Genomic DNA, 21,064 nt, shown 5'->3' on the forward strand with positions numbered 1-21,064 from the left:
ACACAGAACTATTAAGAATAGAAACTTTTAGGTATAATAATGCAGAAATGTACTTAACACTCAGATTTATATATTACATATTAACAACTATATGAATATGTAACCTGTAACATTGTCTTTTTTATCTTTTTATTAATGATATACAACAAAAAATAGCTTTGTTAATCAATGTTACCATTTTAAGGTTTATCTAATTATGAGAAACCCTAAATTCATTAACATTCTCCTTTACTTTTTATAAGCCTATCTTATTCTGGTGGCATGGTTTACTTGTTTAGTATCATAATCTGGTCATTTCATTTTAAGCCTTGGCAGTCATTGACACATAGCTTTAAGAAGTTGTAGGAACCATTCATTGCCATCTGTCGCCTTTTTTGAGAATTCTTTTAAAAAAATCCTTTCTGGCTTTTATTCAGTATATATGAATTTGAGCTAGTGATTTAATCCAGGTGAACTTCACAAGTTTAGGTTGTTTCAGCTCTTATTTCCGTTTTATTGTTTAAGTAGTTTATATAAATGGCTTTTTTCTCTACTTACAATAAAAACCAAATGACAAAAGCTAACCTTCTCTATTTTCCTGTTTTCTGGGCTAAAACGTGTGGTTCCTTAACCCTGCAGGTACTGTTCATGCCCACTGAACTGAGGAGACTCCCCTCGTATTACATTCTGAACAATTTCTCAGTCTGCTGGTATAATTTTTTCTACATTAAACAAATTACACAGAGTATCATTTGTACAATACTTTGGAGTTGGCTCAAAAAATAGCCATGTTTATTTGGTTTGTATTTTTTTAAGGTTACCAAACTTTTTTAATATAGTGTGCAACCTGATTTTAACATTTTTAATATTTTAATGTTTATTTTTTTATAAATATAGTATGCGTCTTTTATTATGAAAATTAATATAGATATAGTATACTATAAATATGTGCATTTGTGTGTATGAATATTGTGTATAAAATATGTACAAAAATTAGATTTGTTCCTAAGAAAAATGTGTATAGGTCTTTTAGCCCACATTTTTAAAGCCCACCTATTGCGTTACAACAGATATACAATGTGAATGTGTAATTGTCACTTATTGAGTTTGATTTTGTTGGCCTTTAACATTCTCAGATCCATGCAATCCAATTCAGGGTCATACTTAAGATGGAGAGTAGTATTCCTGCAGCATTAGGGTCAAAGCAGCAACCAAAACCTTATAGGCGGTAGCATTACCCACTTGCACTCATGTCAGACAATACAAAATCATCACTTAACATAACAGAAATGTTTTTGAGATGTAGGATGAAAATCTAGAATTTTGGAAGATAAACCCCATACTGACACATGGAATATACAGACTCTGCAGAGATAGGACCCTAGATCAATGAGACAGCAAAGCCAACCACTATTCCACCCTGCCACCATTACAAATAATGAGGTGGAGTATTTATGGTAAATAACTTATAAATCTGTTATTGTCGGCTGAGGGGATCACTAAACCCTAAAGAAACGTTGGGACACCAATCAATCCTGTTTTATTCTTTGAAGACTTAAAACCAAACAAGAACTCTCGCTGGCACAAGAAACAAAGCATTCCAAACAAAGAATAACTAAACATAGCATTTAGGCTATTTTTATTTGTCTCTCTTGAGCTGTTTGGTTTCCTTCAGATTTCTGTCCTGCGGTGCACTCACTTCCACAAGTAGAGGCCATCTTCTGGGGGCACTTGGGCTTTATAGTGGTCACTGTTTTTTGCTGTTGACTACTGGCACTCTTACCAACTCTCATCTTGGTTATCTAGTCAGTTCCTTCGACCTGCAGCCCCCGTCATTGAGTTTCGATAAACAATGCTGCAAACCCCAAGGAAAAAACATAATTCTTAGATATTGGTGCCTAGAATTTCTAATAGGGAAACCACAGAAATTGTTTTGCAACACTTGAAGCTACTACTTCTCACTCTTCACATTAATACATCAGTGTACCAGGACTTATGTATATTACCTTCAAGCATTTCTTTGCATATATATTCATATCTCTGGACTTTTAAACATGACTACATATAGTTGACAAAATCACGGAAAGAAATACAGTACTGCACTTGAGTGAATGGCATAAACAAATAATAATTAAATAAAAAAAAAGATAATAATATATGCTCAAATTTAACATTATTCCTACTGATTATTCATTTCAATTGAAAATAATACACTTTCCTGTAAAATTGTGCTTTGCAACGGCCATCTCATTAGGAGAAGCAGAAAGAAAGTAGGAATTGATCTATTACAGGAGTGTTTTACTCATGGACGGTTGTATATAACATGTTCAGTTATTATTTAACTGACCAAGCTGACTTACAACATTTGAGACACAATTGGTTACATTTCTTTTGTTGACTTGCTCATTGTCACACAGTGTCATTAGCATGATCTGAACCCACAACCACAGGGTTTGATGTTCTAGGCCTAAAGCCTTAACCACTACCTGACACTGCCTGTCAATAATATTTGCCCTTGAGGAAAAAAGGTTAAAAAAAAAACAAACTACTATATTGTAGCGTGCAGCCGGGGCTCAGCAGCTCCTGCTGCAGCACCCCCTGGCGGTGCCTCGGACTCCCCCAGGGCTTCATGGAAGTTGGAATTTGGTGCAGCCCTGTTGGGATCCGCATGCGCCACCATGGGGTGCTGCAGCAGGAGCTGCTGAGCCCTTGTGGGCAGTTCTTCTGCAACACCCGTAAGTGCAGCTGGAAATGAGTCATCAAGCACCTGGAGCACTTCCGGATACCTTATAAAAGGAGCCAGCAGCCGCTACTCGGGGAGCCAGAGTCAGAAGGAGGAGGACAAAGCTTGACCGGAGTAGTGGAAGAGAATTGTTTTGTGTTTGTGCTTGTGTGGGACTGTGTTGACTTTGTGGGAATGGGGAAGGTGTTGCCCATAAGGTAAAAAAGAAAATAAAAAGTCAGTGTGTGCCTTAAACCTGTGTCCCACGCTTGTCTGTGTCGGGTTTAGCTGCCAGTGCCAGTCTAGGTGGTCCACAATATACATAAAACTAACTGCTTACTGATTAACCAGATTAGCTGATGGCATTATAACTCATGCCCATTGTCTTACAAAATTTCCAAGAGAGAGCTGGGTAACACAGCTAACCCTATATATAATTACAAATGTAATATGAAACAAAATAGAATAAACAAAACACTGCGTTGATACAAGAAAAAAGTCATCATGCAATAAACTATATAAAAATTAACCTGCTGTGTATAGTGACAAGTAATAATTAATTATTGCAATTAATTAAAAACTAAATAGTATATAACAGCCTAAACAGCAAATCCAGCAAGAGCATGCTATGCTAATCTAATGGGTCTTCAACCTTGAATTAAATACTGTGACTTATTGGGCTTCTCTACATTGGTAGGCAGACTGTTCCAAAGTTTGGAGACAGATTATTTCAAATTGTCCTGTCTCCTTTTCTCTTTACTTTGTACTCTTTAGACTACAAATATAACACCAGGTCATGTCATGTTTAGAAATTCTCAGATGATTCTACATGTATGAGGTGTACTGATAAGGGGGATGAGACAGAGTATAGGAGTCAAGTGGAGAACTTTGTTTCTTAGTGCAAGACCTGCTATACCACATACCTCCCCCCTTAAGCCGCCAGTTGCAAGGAGTTAGCGAATTAATTGGGGCGAGATGTACCTTCACGTGAAGTCATTGGCTTCATGCGATGTGTGATTGAGATTCTGAGCCCACAGAGCCTTATAAGAATGAGATGGCACAAATAAAAGGAAGGAATCAAAAGGAGTATGGAGGGTAACAGATGGAGGGATAGAAGGCAGGAGCAAGGGAGAGATCTGGTACAAGTGAATGGATGAAAGGCAGAGATGTGTGCAGACGATGCTCAGGGGCTGATGGCCACTCCACCTGAGTGACCTGGGAGTTGAAGTGGCTGAAGCGCTGCACAGTTGTAGCCACACCCTGGAGAGAGGCAGCACAGCTGCAGGGGAGTGAGGCTGAGAGAGGCATTCTGTGGGTGGTGCCATGGACCACATGGACGCAAGCCTGGTAGTGGGAGTCGGAGGCTCATTGGGGTGCCCTGTGATGTCTATTTTTAAGGTGTGTTTGTGTATGTATTTATTTAAAGAGCTTCCCTGGGATATATAACGTTCTATCTATCTATCTATCTATCTATCTATCTATCTATCTATCTATCTATCTATCTATCTATCTATCTATCTATCTATCTATCTATCTGTCTGTCTGTCTGTCTGTCTGTCTGTCTGTCTGTCTGTCTGAACAGTTTACATCACTGGCCTCAGTGAGTTAAGTGATTGCCTTGGCCGGCATTTTGGCTGTCGAGATTGATATCAAGGTGTTACAGATTGATATCAGTTTCTGATGTTAGTTGAATGGAGAAAGACTCTGAGTTTAAATAAATATGGACAGATACAAATAGAGAAACAGAAAGACCAGTAGCTACAAGTGGATAGAAGCAAAGCAGTAAGGAGTGAATTAAAGGTAAACAATGTTATTGTTAAATAAAAAAAGGAAATCAGACTGAGTGCATTGTTGTTGTTGTTCCCTGTGAATTGTTATAAATACACATTCCAGAGTGTAAACCTTAAAGTTTTTCTGTGGTATAAAATTATTTTATTTGGTAATGTGGTGATTTCTTTATTATGGGGTAGTTAGTAATTTTATTTTTTGATATGTAGTTAATAAACAATATTAAATATAAGAAGCGAACAATTAAAGATTAAATATCTTCCATGATATTGGGAAGATGAAACCATATGTTAAACATGGCAATTTTTTTGTATTGCCAGTTCTATTAAACAAAATAAAAGATCGTCCATGATATTTTGAAGACAAAACTATACGTTAAATGTTACAAATGTTTTTTTTGCATTGCCAGTTTTAAGTGACTTTAAAATGTAATGGTCAAATACATTTTAATATTTAGTACTGAATATATTATAATAATGGTCATATTTGGAGTAAATAAGATAGAACAAGTTCAATGTCAAGGAAGAGCCTAATAGCTGGTAGTGCAAACTCACTCTTTAAAGGACTTTGTCATTTTTAATAATCATGATGCCCTTGTTAATGCAATATGGTTTCAGAGGTCCGAAGCTCTTCCAGTAGCTAAAAAGTTTCAAGGTTTTATAAATTACATTTATACTGACTTACTGAGACTATAAATTTCAGAAAGCAAACATTATAATTTTTATGAAGACTACTGTACAATTGCCTGTAAATTATTACTAGTTACTATATTTATAGGGAAAATTGTAAAATGAAGTCTTTATGTTTAATCTAAGAAAGCAAACAATGGTGTTTCAAGGAAGGGTATGGTAAAGATATTTATAGAAGTCCCAATGTCAGTGTATTTGTCTAGTGGCTTTGTTGGTTCTAAATCATTCTTATTATATTAATAGTATATTGGCCTAAATCTATCAATGCAGTATTAACTAGGTCCTGTCTCGTATCATCTCTTACCTAGGGGACATACTGCAGGCTCATTGATGTAGGTTATACTGCACGGCAGCTAAGCCATGTCAAAGGTGCATGCTGATGCTAACTGCTCTCTCACATTCTGCATTGCTCTGCATGTAAATCTGTTTTATCCCCCTCCCACCTGCTTGCACGTGAGATGCTGTTGCATGAAAACAATTTTCTATGTTTTACGAATAAATAACAAGATATCTATAAGATCAGAACATAGTAAATGGTTTAGAAGAACAAGTAATTGAGAAAATCAAATACTCTTGATAAAGAATGCATTTATTCTTCAATTGAACTCGATGTCAAGTCGAATATACCAAATATTCATGTGAACAATGTAGTATAAAGAAAAGATTTGGGACCTTTTTTTAGGAATTAGCCTAATCTTGTCCGTGACAGGCTAGATCAATACATACAGCAGGACTCTCAAGTAAAATAAGGACTCTGCCTTTCTGGCACATTGAGGACCTGCGTGAGGTCCATCGCTGTCTTTTGATGCTTGAATGAACGTCATATAGCGTCTGTCTTTGTGGCTGACAGCTGTTAAAGTTACTCATAATGCGTTGATTCTACTCATAACTTGGATTTAAAATGTGTTCAGGAAGACATAAAATACATTTTTACTCAAGAACAGTATAGTGTTAACTCTTTGTAACGCATCATTTAAGACAAGTTTGTATTTTCTGTATCTTACAATATCTAAGTAAATACATTTGATTTAATGGCACCATATAATCAATAGCTGGTTTGGTGGTAGTTAGAGGATAGAAACAGCCGTCCAGAGTGATTTACTTTTCTATAGACCTTTTGCATTGTTTGGTTTGTATTAGGTACTACAAAATGTATGACTTACACAGGTATTCTTTAGAAAGGTTGGTACTAATATATAATTTTTTTTTATTCTGATGTGTTATGCTATATTGGAAGTTGAGCCCTCCCTCATCTGTAAAATTAGAAGTGCTTGTAGTGGAGTCCCTTGGATTTCTTGTCTCATATTTCTGGTTAGTAGTGATGCTTTATATTTTTGACAGTAATATTTCTGCATTGACACTAGAATTACCAGAGTCTATGAAAAAACTCCTAGATCCGGCCCAACTTAAATCCCATCACACCTCTCCACCAGCGTCCTTTGTCCTGTAAATGTGCCGATAAAGACAAGCTGCAAGCAGCCGGCTATTTCATCCCCCCACCGACTTAGAACATGCACAAACTTCTCCCAGCTCATGCCTTGATTGATTATCTGGGAGTGAAGTGGAGTTTTAGAGTGGAAATAATAGGCCGTTATTTGGAACACACGCATTTCACGTGTGTTCCGTTTCTACAGTAATCTGTGTAAACACATTGTTAAAACAGAAACTTTTCCGTATTTTAGTAATAAATGTTACAAAATGTAGGCATAAACTATAGAATGTGTGAAGCATGAAGTGCAAACATCAAATAAACACTTTGACAAAAGGTTCAAGACTGATACAACAGCTGTGGTGGTTTAGCGGTAAGTTTTGCTGACTCAGAGTGCAGGTGGCTTGCTGTGCCTCAGAGACCCAAGTTCGATTCCCCGCTTGGGAGAACGTGTTATTTTTTAACCTCAAACGGACATAAAATTTATAAATTGGTATACACTGTCAGTTAATGAGATCATTATATTTTCATGTGGGATGCTCCTTTTAAAATATTTTTTAACAATTGAGACTACAATTAACATGAACAAGTGTCCTCTTAACTGTTATTTTTAAGATCCATAACACACAGACAGACAGAGCACTGCGTAATAGAGAGACAGACAGGCAGAGAAGTCACTAGATATATAAACAAACAAGGAAGGCACATGTACTGAAAGAAAAAAAAGATCAACATGTACGTTGCTCCTGCTGCACTGAATAAGCTCACGTGCTCTAACCCCCTCCCCCGATCTGACTCTAAATAACAGCACAAGTACAGACGCAAACCAAGTGTATGTGTGTACTGTATAATATTAACAAAAAGAGCAGCTTACTACTGAAAACGGCAAATATAGGAGTGAGTGGGGATCAAACCGGGGACTCTTGATTACACTTGGTTTGCACAATGTGATAACACAGATTACTGTAGAAACGGAACACACATGAAATGCGTGTGTTCCAAATAACGATCTATTATTTCCACTCTAAAACTCCACTTCACTCCCAGATACTCAATCAAGGCATGAGCTGGGAGAAGTTCTAGTGCAAGTGCACGTGCTAAGTCGGTGGGGGGCTGGAATAGCCGGCTGCTTTCAGCTTGTTTTTATCGGCACATTTACAGGACAAAGAAGGCTGGTGGAGAGGTGTGATGGGATTTAAGTTGGGCCGGGTATGAGTTTTTTCATAGGCTCTGGTAATTCTAGTGTTAAGGGCCTCCCCAGATATTGTGTAAAATAAGTAATATGTGTCCCTTAATAATTTAAATTATTATTACAATGTTACAAGTTTTCATCATATACACAATGTAATCTCTTATCCAGAAAAAGTTTGCTTTTTGTAGTATGTGAAATTGTCTTTGTGCCAGTTGCCTAGCAAGCATGTTTCCAGCTCATGATCATAGCTGTATTTTCCATTTAGTATTCAAGATTTACCCTTGTGTGTGAACTTCCCAGTTTAGTGATGGAACTTAAAGACAACAGTCCCTTTTTTGTGTCCCTGTACATGTGTTTTAATGTTTGCTAGTCAAGGCTGTACAGAGCAAGCCAATGAAGGGATAGGAAAAGTCCAATACCTTTTGCTCACTGTCAGTTAGCCAGAGTAATTTAAAAAAAAGAAAGCCGATCAATATAAGAAATGCATCAAGGACAATATATTATGCTGATCACAGCATCTTTATCCACCGCTAAAAAGGACCACTCGACAATGCTAAATTTGAAAAAAGCCCCCAAGGCAGTTTTGTGAGTGCTTCTTTCATTTTGTGGGAAAGAACTCAGAAGTATGATACCCCTGTTTCAGGGAAGCACTGAGTCCACAGGCGAAAAGTAGAGTTATGTAGAAAAGTTTTTTGTGAATTGTTTGCAAGCTTCTCACTGTCCAGCAAACACCTGGCCAGAAAGTGGCTAGTGGTGCTACCTGATAGGCCATAGAGCCTTGTTTTTAAATCGTGCAATGTGTGTAGTCTACATATCATTTCCATGTTATTGTGGCTGGTCCTTTTTCACCTCAAAGCTATTTGAATCTAAACTTGATGTGTTGACATTTCACTTTAGGCAGTTCATAGCCAATATATTTTCCAGGGCAGTAAGTGGATGCAAGGCTCTCACATTCCTTAACATCTAAATCTGTAAAGCTCTATTATGTACGATGATAAAGGTTGCAGAGGGTATCACGATGATCTTATGCCAGTCAAAGTATACCAGACACCAGCATCTCATGTTTGTTTTTTGTTATTCAAAGTGTGTGTGAATTTACACATCTTGCTAGTTATTAGGAAAAGAGGTACAGATATTATTAATCAAGTAAGTTGATTCTAAGATATTCTAAATCATAATGTCATAGTTGAGTGGTGAGAAAGCAGGTAGGACTGTGCCTGAAAAGTTAACATTAAAGTTTTTGTAATGTGTGGTCAGCTGTGAATCTTAAAGTATTTCATGGGTGAGAGGATGTGTGGTGCTTGATTTGCCATCAAAGACAAATGATGGCCTGTGTGCAAAGTGATGGGAGCACATTTGGGATTAACATTTTTAACAAGTTCTTTCCGTGCAATAGGAGAGTGCTGTGGTTCAGAGCAAGATCAAGAAGAAGCAAAAGGAGGTTCAGTTTTGAAAGTAAAAAGGATAATGTGTATTAAACCTTTTTCAGTTCTCTGGTAAAGCTGGAGCCAGTGTGAAAAATATCAACGAGGACAGTTAGGCATTGAGTTAATTGAGCATACAGTAAGCAGTATATTTTGTTTAAAACCTAGGCTGAATTTTAGTCATGGTAGAAGTGTTAACAGTTGAATTCCTTACAGCATAGTCAAATTTTACAGGTTTGGGTACAGAAGAAGCAGAGTTAAGCCAATGTTTAAATGTGTATGTGATGAAAAGAGTAATCCTAAGCTTGTCACCTTCGCTTTGTCATTTGTGTGCATCTGTCAGTCTTTGGTTGACATCTGGCAGAGTCTATATTTTGTAGCTTTTTTATGGGTGAGGTCTCTTTTTATCAACAAGGGCCATTAAAAACCGTAGACCTTTAACTGCTAAATGCCGTCACCAGCAGTATAACCTGGCTTGTTACAGTCACATGTTTATCCTTATTCATTTACCTTTTTTTTAACTTATTTCTTGATAGGCTTTGCTAGTGTAATGTATCATAAGTGAGTTTGCAACAGCTACTGCCTAGGCAAACTATTATGAGTATTTTTCTGTAAATATTTCATAAAATCATAATTGTTGTATTATAGCTAAAGAGTTGTTATTTCATTCAGATATGAATAATGTGAAGAACATTTCTGAAGAACATCAGAATAATTGGGAGTTCCTAAAAAGGGAAGGAAAAGGAATGCTGATAATGGTTTCCTAGTATTTCTTTTTTAATGAAACAATTACTCCAAAATAAACGTTATCAGGTTTGAGCAAATACATATACTTGACCTTCATTGAATAAATATAATTTCAGTCCTACCCTTGAACAATTTTTCCTTCGAACGTTTAACTTATTTTGCCCATCATGTGCTGCACATTTGTTATCCTATATAGTACCTTGAAAACACATTTTTGCTATAGAAATCTGGGGAGCAGGGTTTGTTGGTAATTGCAGATGTATTCACAAAGAACATGGTTGTGGGTTCTTTTCTCCTGAATTTTAAGATTAAGGTCAGAAACATAGAAGATGGTTGCCAGTGATAGATTTTCCCTCTAAGCATTTTACAGTAGAAGTGAACATTGTTTACATCAATGTAGAATTTTGTTGTTTAAATCTAGTTGACAGGTTTGGATTTGGGTGAAGTTTTATAGTATTAGACCTTAGCTTCTGAATATTAGATGAGGAATCCCTGGTCTATACAATAAAAACTGAATACATTTTTAGCATGTTAAATGTAAAAGGTCATGAGTTTCACTATAAAAAATTTTAATTCGCTTTAGTAATAAAATAGGGATTTAAAACAGTATTGTTTTTCCAAACTCTTGATATAGGCTTAACATATTTATTTAACTGTCCAGCCATCTGTTTTCTAAAGCATTTATTTTTTATACAGGACCCTAAGCAGATGAGGCAACAGGCAGAAGCCAAGCGATACCCCAAGATAAAGTGGATAGTCCATTGCAGGGCAAGCTGTCATTTTAAATATGCAGTTGTAATTAAATAAACTAATCAAAGTTTTCATTTTATTTACCCTAGTCAGCATGTATTGTGTTTCTCAATGATAATGTACTTTTAAAATTATCGGGATTGCTTGATTGAGTGTAATTTAATTTTCTTATTTAATAGTATTAGTTTTGATTTTGTTATTGATAGAAAAATGTCATTTCTGAGGTATTTCCATTAAGAAGCACGAAAACCTGTATACAATACTATTTAATATACACGTTAAAATTTAATGTTTTATGTAAAACATACAACAAGGTATATTCACTCAGAACACTTCCGCCTATGACAAAAACATTCTTGTCCTAGTTTGCTTTTATTTTTAAATACTATTTAAAATGATGCTCCTCTTCATTGATCAATGTGACATTTTAAGTATAGTGTGTGTGTGTAAACATGCAGTACATATAAACTCAACACACACACGCAGACCGCTAGAGCGCTTCATCCAGACTGCATTAGAGGACAGTTAAGTGGGTTAAGGATATTTAACTCTTGTGAGTCACTTTTAAATGTCTCTACTGTTAATGAATACAAAAAATGACACTCCAGGGCCTCGTGAAGTCTTTAAAGTGCTAGTTTTACAAGGTAACTTCCAGTCTGCCTAGTTCTTAAAGTTGCAACATGGTCCCTCTGTTTCCGCTAGGAAATTTGTTCTACCCTTTGGCAAACACTTGAGTGAATAAACTGACAACATTCTCCCATTTCCCTGCACTGAATCCATTTCTAGCACCTATCAGCAAGTTCTTGCATCCTCTTTCCAAGACTTCATCTATCTATCTGAATAAAGAGTCAAAAGTCAAGAATAAACAGGTCTGTCTATGGCAAGGCTTTCAAAGTCATGAACTTAAGAACTGCAAAGTAAAAGTGAGAATATCCACACCAAATCCTTAGGTTTTCTTTTCAGTATTAGGTTTCCAATTAATTTTTTTCAAACATTATATATACTGTTTATTTTTTTCTTCATTCTTTTTTGACATTATTTGACATGTTTACCTTGTCTTTTGATTATTTTTTCTTCAAGACTATTTTTCTTTCTTTATCTAAATTCAATGGATTTTTTCCTTTATAAAGTCTTTCTTTTTCTGCACATTACCAGATCCTTTTAAAGTCTTTAGAAATCAAAGTCGGCACATAAAAATCAGATTAAAACATCTAGTGTGATTAGATACCAAATGTCTCCTGTGATATCATGTGCACCTTGCATACTGCAGCAATGACACCATCAGTGTTACGGCTTGTATTTCAATATGAGCTTAATGCTGCATTAAGTAGAAGAAACCAAAAGAAATGAAAGTAGCATTTTAAAGAAGTGAAAATAATGTGACTTTGAGAAGCAGGATATGTATTCAAAATATATAGGGAGTATGAAAATTTGACAATATCTGTTGCATAAAGAAAACTTTTAATCTTAGACACATAAAAAGGACAATAGTTGGGAATACATTTTGCAGATTTTATTTCAAGACCTCATAAATATGGAAAACAATCACATGGTAGTGTAGAAGAAATCAGCACATTGGGAACTTCAGATCAGGACAGTTTTCCTTGGTAAAGGGTTGTAGCTATTGGCCTTTTCTCTTTAAACTTTGTGTGCTCGTATGTTGCATATTTTGCAATGGATTCAAATTCTTAACACCTTGTAAGTTGACCATTTGTTGGTTAATCTGTTATTTATTAAGGCAGCATCGCACTAAATGAATTGTCCAATGATTTTCAGTCATTGTCTTCATTCATATAGATTAATGAAAACCACAGTGACGTAAAGACAGACACAGTGTACAGCCTTTACTCGCATTGGTATAGTGTGACACCCCCAGTGACTCTGCCACTTGATATGACAAAACAAGTCATTTGTCATAGGGGAAGACTCTTGTGTCTGTGAGATTTTAGAACCAATGAGCGCCCAACCAGAAGTAGAACAGCAGAATAATCTGAACAATTTTTACAAGAACAGGCCATTCAGCCTAACAGGCTTGTCAATCATATTGCATTTATTTCTCCTTAATAATATTAAGTCAAGTTTTGAAGGCCCACAGTATGGTCTACCACTCAACTTAGTACTCTATGTTGTTTGTTATTTATTCTGTGTGAGGAAAAACTAACATTTTTTAAAAATCTTTACTTAAGAGGTTTTGTGTCCCAGTGTTCTTGTTGAATAATTTCCTTTTAAGTAACAGCCAGGTTCCACCCTATTATTTTCCTTTATTAATTTTAAACTGTTATATATCATGTCACCTCTTAATCATTGCTTAAATTAAAATGGTTTAGTTTTTCTTTCATTCTTTCCTCTGGTGCTCTCAGGAGTGTTTGGCTGCCACAATGAGGCAACATATTTTCAGAGTATAATACAAGATTTTGAAACATGATGAAATATAATCAGAGAATCGTGTAATTAGTCACTACAGCTGTTAACTTTCTCTGATTAGAAGTTGTATCGAGACCTGCAGTGACAGTGAAATACAGTAGATCATTTTGGTTTGCAGGAGCTTTTTTATGTTTACAAATTTTTTAATTATTTAGTTTCATATTTTTCTGATGCAGTAATAAGAGGAAACATTGACAGGTAATACTTAAAGGATAATTGAAACTGAAAAGATTTCCTTTCAGATTACATTGACCAATTATTTATTTTATAGTAAAAAGAAATACGTGTATTCACATTCACAAAAAGGCAGAACATGTAACAGCAGACTTGTGCACATTCAGATGAAACACTTGTTCTCTGTTACTTCACTAAGGTAATCCACAGGTTAATTCAACTTCCACAATAGAGTGTCTTACTTTGTTTCTGTGTTAAATATTTTAGATGTTTGTTTGACAGAATCTTCCATTCCTAATATGTTTTTCATTCATTTTATCTTAATGGTTCATTTCCATGAGTCAGCTAACTAAAACGGTGCTTTAATGATGCTTTTATCTCTTTAAAATATACCTGTTAACGTGTTGGTTTCCATTTCTATACAGTTGAATTTTACTGGAAAACATTTATTACAATAGTGAAATAGAAGATGTTTTTCAATTAAGAGAATTCAAGTGTGATTCTGAAAATTTGACACTGTACTTTTTTGTATACTTTATTAGAAATTAAACTGGCATCCACTGGAAAGATTGTTTTGTCATTCTGTGTCTGTAAGTTAATGCTTAAAATATTCTCTCCAAAAAGCCTTTTTTCACTTTTCATGGCAATTATTGACTAGTGATTTTAAATAAAGCAAGCAAAATAAACACAAATTTACTCACTCCTTTTCATAATATATTACATGTATGTATGTTGTGGACAGTGGGAAGCCATCCCCAAACCCAAATAAGAACCAAGGAGGCCAGTATAAAATATAAGGGGTTTTATATTAAGAACAAAGACCTAATGCCCCAGCAGGGCCTTTCCAGAAACATTGATGCTCCTGACTACCACTTGACATAACTAGTTCACTTACCTACACGTACTCTAATAAGCAACTCAATCTCACCTTTTACTAGAATACTCCTTTTTCAAACACTGGCCTCTGTTCCTCTGGTCAGTTGAACCCTTTTTAATACTGATCACTGTCTCATCTACAGACTTGAAGCTCAGTCGCTGACTGAACAGAAACAGTTTGTAAACTCCTGACATGAGCACTTCTAGGTGTTCTTCAGGGTAGAAAAACCTGGGACTATATTCTAACATTGCCTCTTTTGCTCCCAGAGGCTCTTGTACTTTAGCTTCATAGCCACTGTAGAAATTGATTGGTGAGTTTTTTATTGGTTATCCTCCTTGGTATCCTATTGGTGTCCATACACATTGAATTAGGGAACCCCAATTACCCTCTAAAGCATTTTATCCTCCAATAAATATGGTAGGGTCTTGCTTGGCCTGCATTCGCTCAGTGGTTTTTGACAATGCTGAAGGAAAAGTCAAATGTAAAAGAAATATCAACCTCTGAACAAATTGAAAATTATATTTTAGTTTAAATATAATGTGGTTCATTACAGAGCATTACACTGTGTTGAAATCCGTGCTTGATGAAGTCTTACAACTGCAGATTTATAAAATTAAATGACCTGATTATCAGAGCAAGAAAAGGGTCCAGTAATGGCTGTATAACATGCAGAAGGGGTGTGATGACATGTTTATGAAAGAGAATCAGGTCAGAGGTCAGTGTGATTTAGAATAGCCAGTCATGTGCATGTAAATGGGGCAACCTACTACAGATTTACAGACATGGGTTATGGAACTGGACTTAGATGAAACCCATTTGGTCATTCTTTGCTGTTACGTTAAGGACAATTGAAGGAGATGCACTGAGGTACAACTGGTCTGATATTAGGTCAAAAGGTCTTATTTTGTGCCTGGCCCTTTATAGTGTGTTGGCTTATGTCCACACGTAACACCCACTTGAGTGATTCATCATTTCACTGTGTAAAGGATGTTCCTAAAAATGTGTTGTAAAATAGACCAGCTAACATTAGCTAGGCAGTGAGTGGCATAGTATTTAAGAGTATGATGGAGTTATGCCGGCAAATTTAGAAGCATCCTAACCAGTTAGAAGTACCTGCCTCCTATGTGTCCAACCCACACAAGGCGATATATTTTGTTATTTACTATTTCATTTTTTTAACTGTTTGCTCTTGTGCCTTATTTCTGTGCAAAAGCAAGAACAATATTTTTACTCCTGTTAGCCTGCTTTTTATAGTTCTGGATTTTTAGTGGCAACAATACACCTATACACATGTAATCCATATACTAGATACCACAATTCTTATGTAAAGTTAAAACAAGAATATTTCAGCCTTTCAAAATCAGCAGCCAGCCTATAAAATTCAAATCTCTAATATTGCTTAGAGAGAAGATTTTTGTAGTAGTTGTGTCCAACTAAAAGATTACAAAATCTAAAATGTTGTATATTTGTGTTGACTATGAAATACATGTCTTTTACCTATGTTGCAAGAACCACTGCCTAATATACTAATATTTAATACTGATCAAGGGCATCTCATCTTTGCATATGAAATGTTGCTGTTCCTTAAAAATGTAAGAATTATTGCAATAATAAAATTATCTTTACATTCTGTATTTTAAATACAACAAAATATTTATAAATGCTTTCATGCTTTTAAATGTCTAATGCTTAACTGTTGTCTCTCTCCTGCATAAGAATATACTGTGTTTTGGGTTGTTTATCATTGAAAACTCTGATTTTTCCCTAAATGTGAATATTATATATATATGAAGTCATTTTCAGAACTGCCTATACGTAGGTTGTTAAAAATAAGGTCAGCAACATAGTGTGCAGTGTCTTATTAAAAAATTGCCCTGCATACTGTAACTGCTAAATTTACACCTAAATGCTGAATTTAAAATATTTTTGATTTCTAAAGCAGAGATGAGAGCCAAAACAGGTTTGGGGTCAGTTTTTCATATTAGTGAATGTAGGTGCATTATAAAAGATGCTGTTTTGCCCATTAAAGGCCAGTCCTCTTGCATGTGTAATGACCTGATAGTACAACCAGGTACTGGTCACTGTTTTTGTTTAATCTATCTATCTATCTATCTATCTATCTATCTATCTATCTATCTATCTATCTATTTATCTATCTATCTATCTATGTGTTTACACTAAATGGACACTTAACAGCATAGCAGCAGCCTGGTTATCTACCAAGTCATTACAATTTATGAATTCTGATTCTTTAAACATTATATGGGCTATAAAGGTGAGATTGCACTTGATGCTAGCATTTGCAATGGCTGCTTGAACACTTAATAAAGACAAACCCTGCATGTATTAATTAACCCTTAAAGTACTGCTTCTGCTTTGCATTTCTATTAACAATCCACCTTTGCACATTGAAGCAAAATCCTATTAATCATATCTAACTATCTGCTGTAGATATTGAAATAGTTTCTATTCAATATCAGATATCAAGTATAATAATTAAACAGAAAACATAATAATTTAAATAATCTGCATTTTTGTTGATTATCAATTTTTTGTGTCTTTTTTTTATCAGCAAAGTTTTATTGCGTTTCAAATATACTCATTTTAAAGAACCAACATTTGCTTGTAAAATTTTGGAAAGGTTTTGGTTTTCACTTTTTTGCATTTATTATAAAAATCTGTAGACAAGGGAATTAGTTCTTTAAGGGTTAAACATCGGAAATAATAAATCAAAAGCATATTGTTTTGCTGTATGAAAACTGTGCATGTTTTTTTTTTACAGAGAGGTGACTTGAAAACCAATTGCACTTTTGCCGTACTAACTTTATTTTTTGCAGGAATGAAGACAATGTAAAACCTCTGATTGTATTGTTTGTTAATCTGTCTAGTTACAAATAGCATATTGAATAATTATAACTTTCATTGTTCTTATTAGCCCCATAGAATCCTGTCAGAACTTCTACAAAGATTTCACATTACAGATCGACATGGCTTTCAACGTGTTCTTCTTACTCTACTTTGGTTTGCGAGTAAGTATTTAGATGAATTCAGCTTTTTTTGTAAACTTTCTTCCAATTTTTTTATATTTAAAGAGGGCATAAAAAAATCCCCTATCCAGAGGATTGTTCCTGCCTTGTGTCCTGTGCTTGCTGTGGTAGGCTCCAGCCTCCTACAGCCTGCTCAGGATTAAGCATGCTTAGAATTTGTTACAGTATGATATAACTTTTAATTTTTTTTTAAAAAGAGTGTTTAGTATGCTTGGGTGCCATGCTACTGTATTATAATTGTATTTCTAAGAATACCATAAACTTCAAAAGGGGCTAAATAGCTTTTAATGCCATTGAGAGATTAATTTAATTTACTGTAACTTTATTGTACATTATAGTTTATGTACATATATAATGATGTGTGAACAGAAAACATTTTATGGAATTAAAATATAATTTCATGCTCAGGCTGGTGAACAGAACTCAACAACTTATGAGAAATCTGGTTTTTACTTTTTATCATTTGGATACCGATAACTCCTTCACGTCTGTCATTTACCAAATGAAGAAAATAAATAAATGCTTCAGAAATGAAATGTATCTGTCAAAAACAATTTCTGTAATTTTTAAAACATTTTAACTGTTTGTGTAATTTCAAACAATATATTATTTTTTCTTACAGTTTATTGCAGCCAATGATAAACTGTGGTTCTGGCTGGAGGTGAACTCAGTAGTAGATTTCTTTACCGTTCCCCCAGTATTTGTATCTGTATATTTAAACAGAAGCTGGCTTGGTAAGTAAATATCATCATTTCATTAAAGTAAATAGATAATTGGACAAGTCATGGATTTTATTCTTTTTAGTTACTTCTGTAACAAATCAGATCTTGCTTTATACTATGTACAGTGGTGATATTAAATCTGCACCCCCTTTATATTTTTGCACATTTTTTGGGATACATTATGAAATCGTAATGGATTTTTATTTGGATTTTGCAGCATTTAATGAATATGAAAAAAGTTGTTATAGATAAACATAATTCTATAGATCTATCCATATACATAAATAAAAAGAAAACAACTGATTTCATGAGAATTTACTCCTTCACTTTGTCATAGAGATACTTTATAAATCATTTTATAAAAGATTTTATAGTTTTCTACATCTGGACATTATAGTTTTTCTAAAATTGCTTAAGCACTCTTGGGTTACACGAGCACTGTTGGTGAACATCTTATCGCATATTCTTGATTGAGCGGAGGTGTTAACATTGTCTGGGCCACTCTAGAATATCAGCTGTTCAGTATCTTACCTTTATTTTACACTTTGCCATATTTTACTCCAAGATTTCTTGTTATTTTGCTGAATCCATTTAATCAACTTCACAAATTTTCCAAACCCCAATGCAGAATGCATCATAGGTTTATTGGGTCAATACTTCATCATAAAATGGTGCTGTCTTTGGTGCTAGATTTGAATTCTCTCTCTGTCTTTGTGGTGTACGTTTTGTTAGGAAGCAGTACTAACTAGTTGTGCAACTTTGTAGAGCTACAGTAAAACATCGTAAATACTCTGAGATGGACTTATTCAATTAATGTGACTTTCAAAGACACTTCTTTGTCCTGTGCCTAATTAGGTATGACAAAGAAAAATGGTTAATAATTATAGCATAAGTTTAATCTGTTTTTACTTTGTATTTATAATTAGTTTAGATACATATATTGTATTTTGTTTAATTTCTAGCCCTACTTCAAGCCAGTGTGGACTCTCTGTGACTATTTGAGATTTGATTCTCTGATTTGTTTTCACATTTCACCAATGTATGAGGTTTAAGTGAGATGGTGCTCTGTGTTAGGCCGATTCTTGCCAGAAGCTTGATGCTGTCAGGTTAGGCTCGGCTCTCCACAACTGTGTATTGATGCAGGAAGATTTACAGTAGATAAAAAATAACGGATGGATGTGACATTTTATTAACATTAGAGAGATATATTGTTCTGTTTCAATGACAAAAACATCTTAGGTAGAATACATTCAGTTGCTATACTGTAAAACAATAAACTGTGAAAAGGCACTAGTGGTTGGGTGAGGCATAAATACTTTATAGAGTCTCTGTATTTATATTTGTTGAATGAATAAAAACATGTTATACCATATTGACATGTACCGAATTATTAGCTGTTGTCTTTCTTTCCTTGTTTGTAATACAGGGTATATGGATACCCTACCAGAAAATAATTATAAAGCTTTTATCAGTGTCATAAGGAGATGAAGAAGTGACATTATAGAAGTGTGTATATAATTATATGCAGTAGGTTTAATGATATTTTGAAATTATTTTCTCAGAAAAAATTTAAACAGAGATGTAATCTGAATAAAAGTTTTTTCTAGAACTATTAAAGATATTTATTCATGCAGACAGAATATGAATACTTGGAATAAGCTATGACGTAGCGTAGTAGCAGATATTACAACTTTGGCGATCTCAAAAGTTAATACCATATCACATTACAAGACTTTTTCATTGGTTTCAGTCATAGACTTCATTGACATAACCTTGTTTTGTCGGAGGCTGTCACGGCCATCTCCCATGACTGTCAGTCATCTGTCTGACATCCTCAGTGACTCCTGTCTGACTAGTCTGTGACACGCTTGATTTTGCTTTAAGTTGTGAGGGTGAGTTCTTTGTACATGACAGCAGACAACCAATGAACGGTCACTCAAAAATGCAATGCATGTAATACCATGGCAAAGCATGAGGAATGCGGGTGTTTTTGACCTCACAAACAAAAGAGAGGCTCATTTGTCTGATGACACGTGTTTTATTTGCCCTGACAAGAACTGGAAAAAAGAAAAATAAAATGCAGAGATTGCAGCTGAACTTATTGTACCTGTAAATCCTTCACATGGCACCATCTAGCCAGACATTATTGGCTGTCATATTTTGCTAATGTACAACTGTACCTGAATGTCTTTATGTAGTCATGTAATTTGACATAACTTGTAAAATCTAGCCATGCAATATGACATGCTCAGGAAATGAGATCAGCAACTGTAGTCATTAGGTCAATAGTGACTAACCAACTATGTTAGACTAGATAGCCTGTTCTTCACAAAACATTTATGTTCTTAATGCTGCTGTACAAATTAGTGTTTTTAATAAGATCAAGCACTGAAAGATCTACTATTACGATTTGGTGATTTTGTACATTTTTCATCTTCTTTAGAAAACAGCTGTTAGTAGTGGAAGAAAAGTATTATACGTACTGTATTTAAAAAAATGTGTTTGTGCTATGGGTCAGGTTGTTTAAATTATTTTCTTTATGTGTTCCTTCTGCTGCCATGCTACTTTGTTTTTGCCATGGGCACAGCTGTGTTAAGTTTTCATTGCCATGGTTGCTTGAGATGGACTACTAAAAGTTTCACTGCATGATGTCACAGTGTGACAGTTTATAAGCTGGCAACAGGTGTATACTTATATTTGAGTTTTTTAATATTTAAAAACATAATTGGTGAGTTATTAAGTGTATTTCTAGCAACATACATTAGCAATTTCTTCTAGAGTTTGTTTCTCTGGTTTTGGCATTAGTTTATTTTGAACTCCTGGGAAGTGACAGTGCTTCTGTATTTTTGAATTCAGTCCATCTTATGATCTTCCTTTGCTATCATGCTTGTAGCAGGGAATTGTGGGCCTTACAAAGCAGGTGAGCTTTACCTGTGTTATGGTCCAATTGAACTGTGGTCTGGCACATATATATATATATATATACAGTCATATGAAAAAGTTTGGGAACCCCTCTTAATTCTTTTGATTTTTGTTTATCATTGGCTGAGCTTTCAAAGTAGCAACTTCCTTTTAATATATGACATGCCTTATGGAAACA

At 34.8% G+C, this 21,064-nt stretch overlaps 1 protein-coding gene across 18 annotated transcripts in view; it reads left to right on the plus strand.

The window, feature by feature from the left end:
- Positions 1-21,064, plus strand: part of kcnma1a (potassium large conductance calcium-activated channel, subfamily M, alpha member 1a) — a 679,240-nt gene that overhangs the window by 388,471 nt on the left and 269,705 nt on the right. For all 18 annotated transcript variants that reach the window (XM_039773065.1, XM_039773162.1, XM_039773191.1 and 15 more), the window contains exons 4-5: positions 17,131-17,224; positions 17,865-17,976. In XM_039773065.1, coding sequence (XP_039628999.1) covers positions 17,131-17,224; positions 17,865-17,976 — 206 coding nt within the window. The remainder of the gene's footprint in view (positions 1-17,130; positions 17,225-17,864; positions 17,977-21,064) is intronic.

The sequence above is a fragment of the Polypterus senegalus genome, chromosome 1 (genome assembly GCF_016835505.1).
Source record: "Polypterus senegalus isolate Bchr_013 chromosome 1, ASM1683550v1, whole genome shotgun sequence".
Classification (NCBI taxonomy): domain Eukaryota; kingdom Metazoa; phylum Chordata; class Cladistia; order Polypteriformes; family Polypteridae; genus Polypterus; species Polypterus senegalus.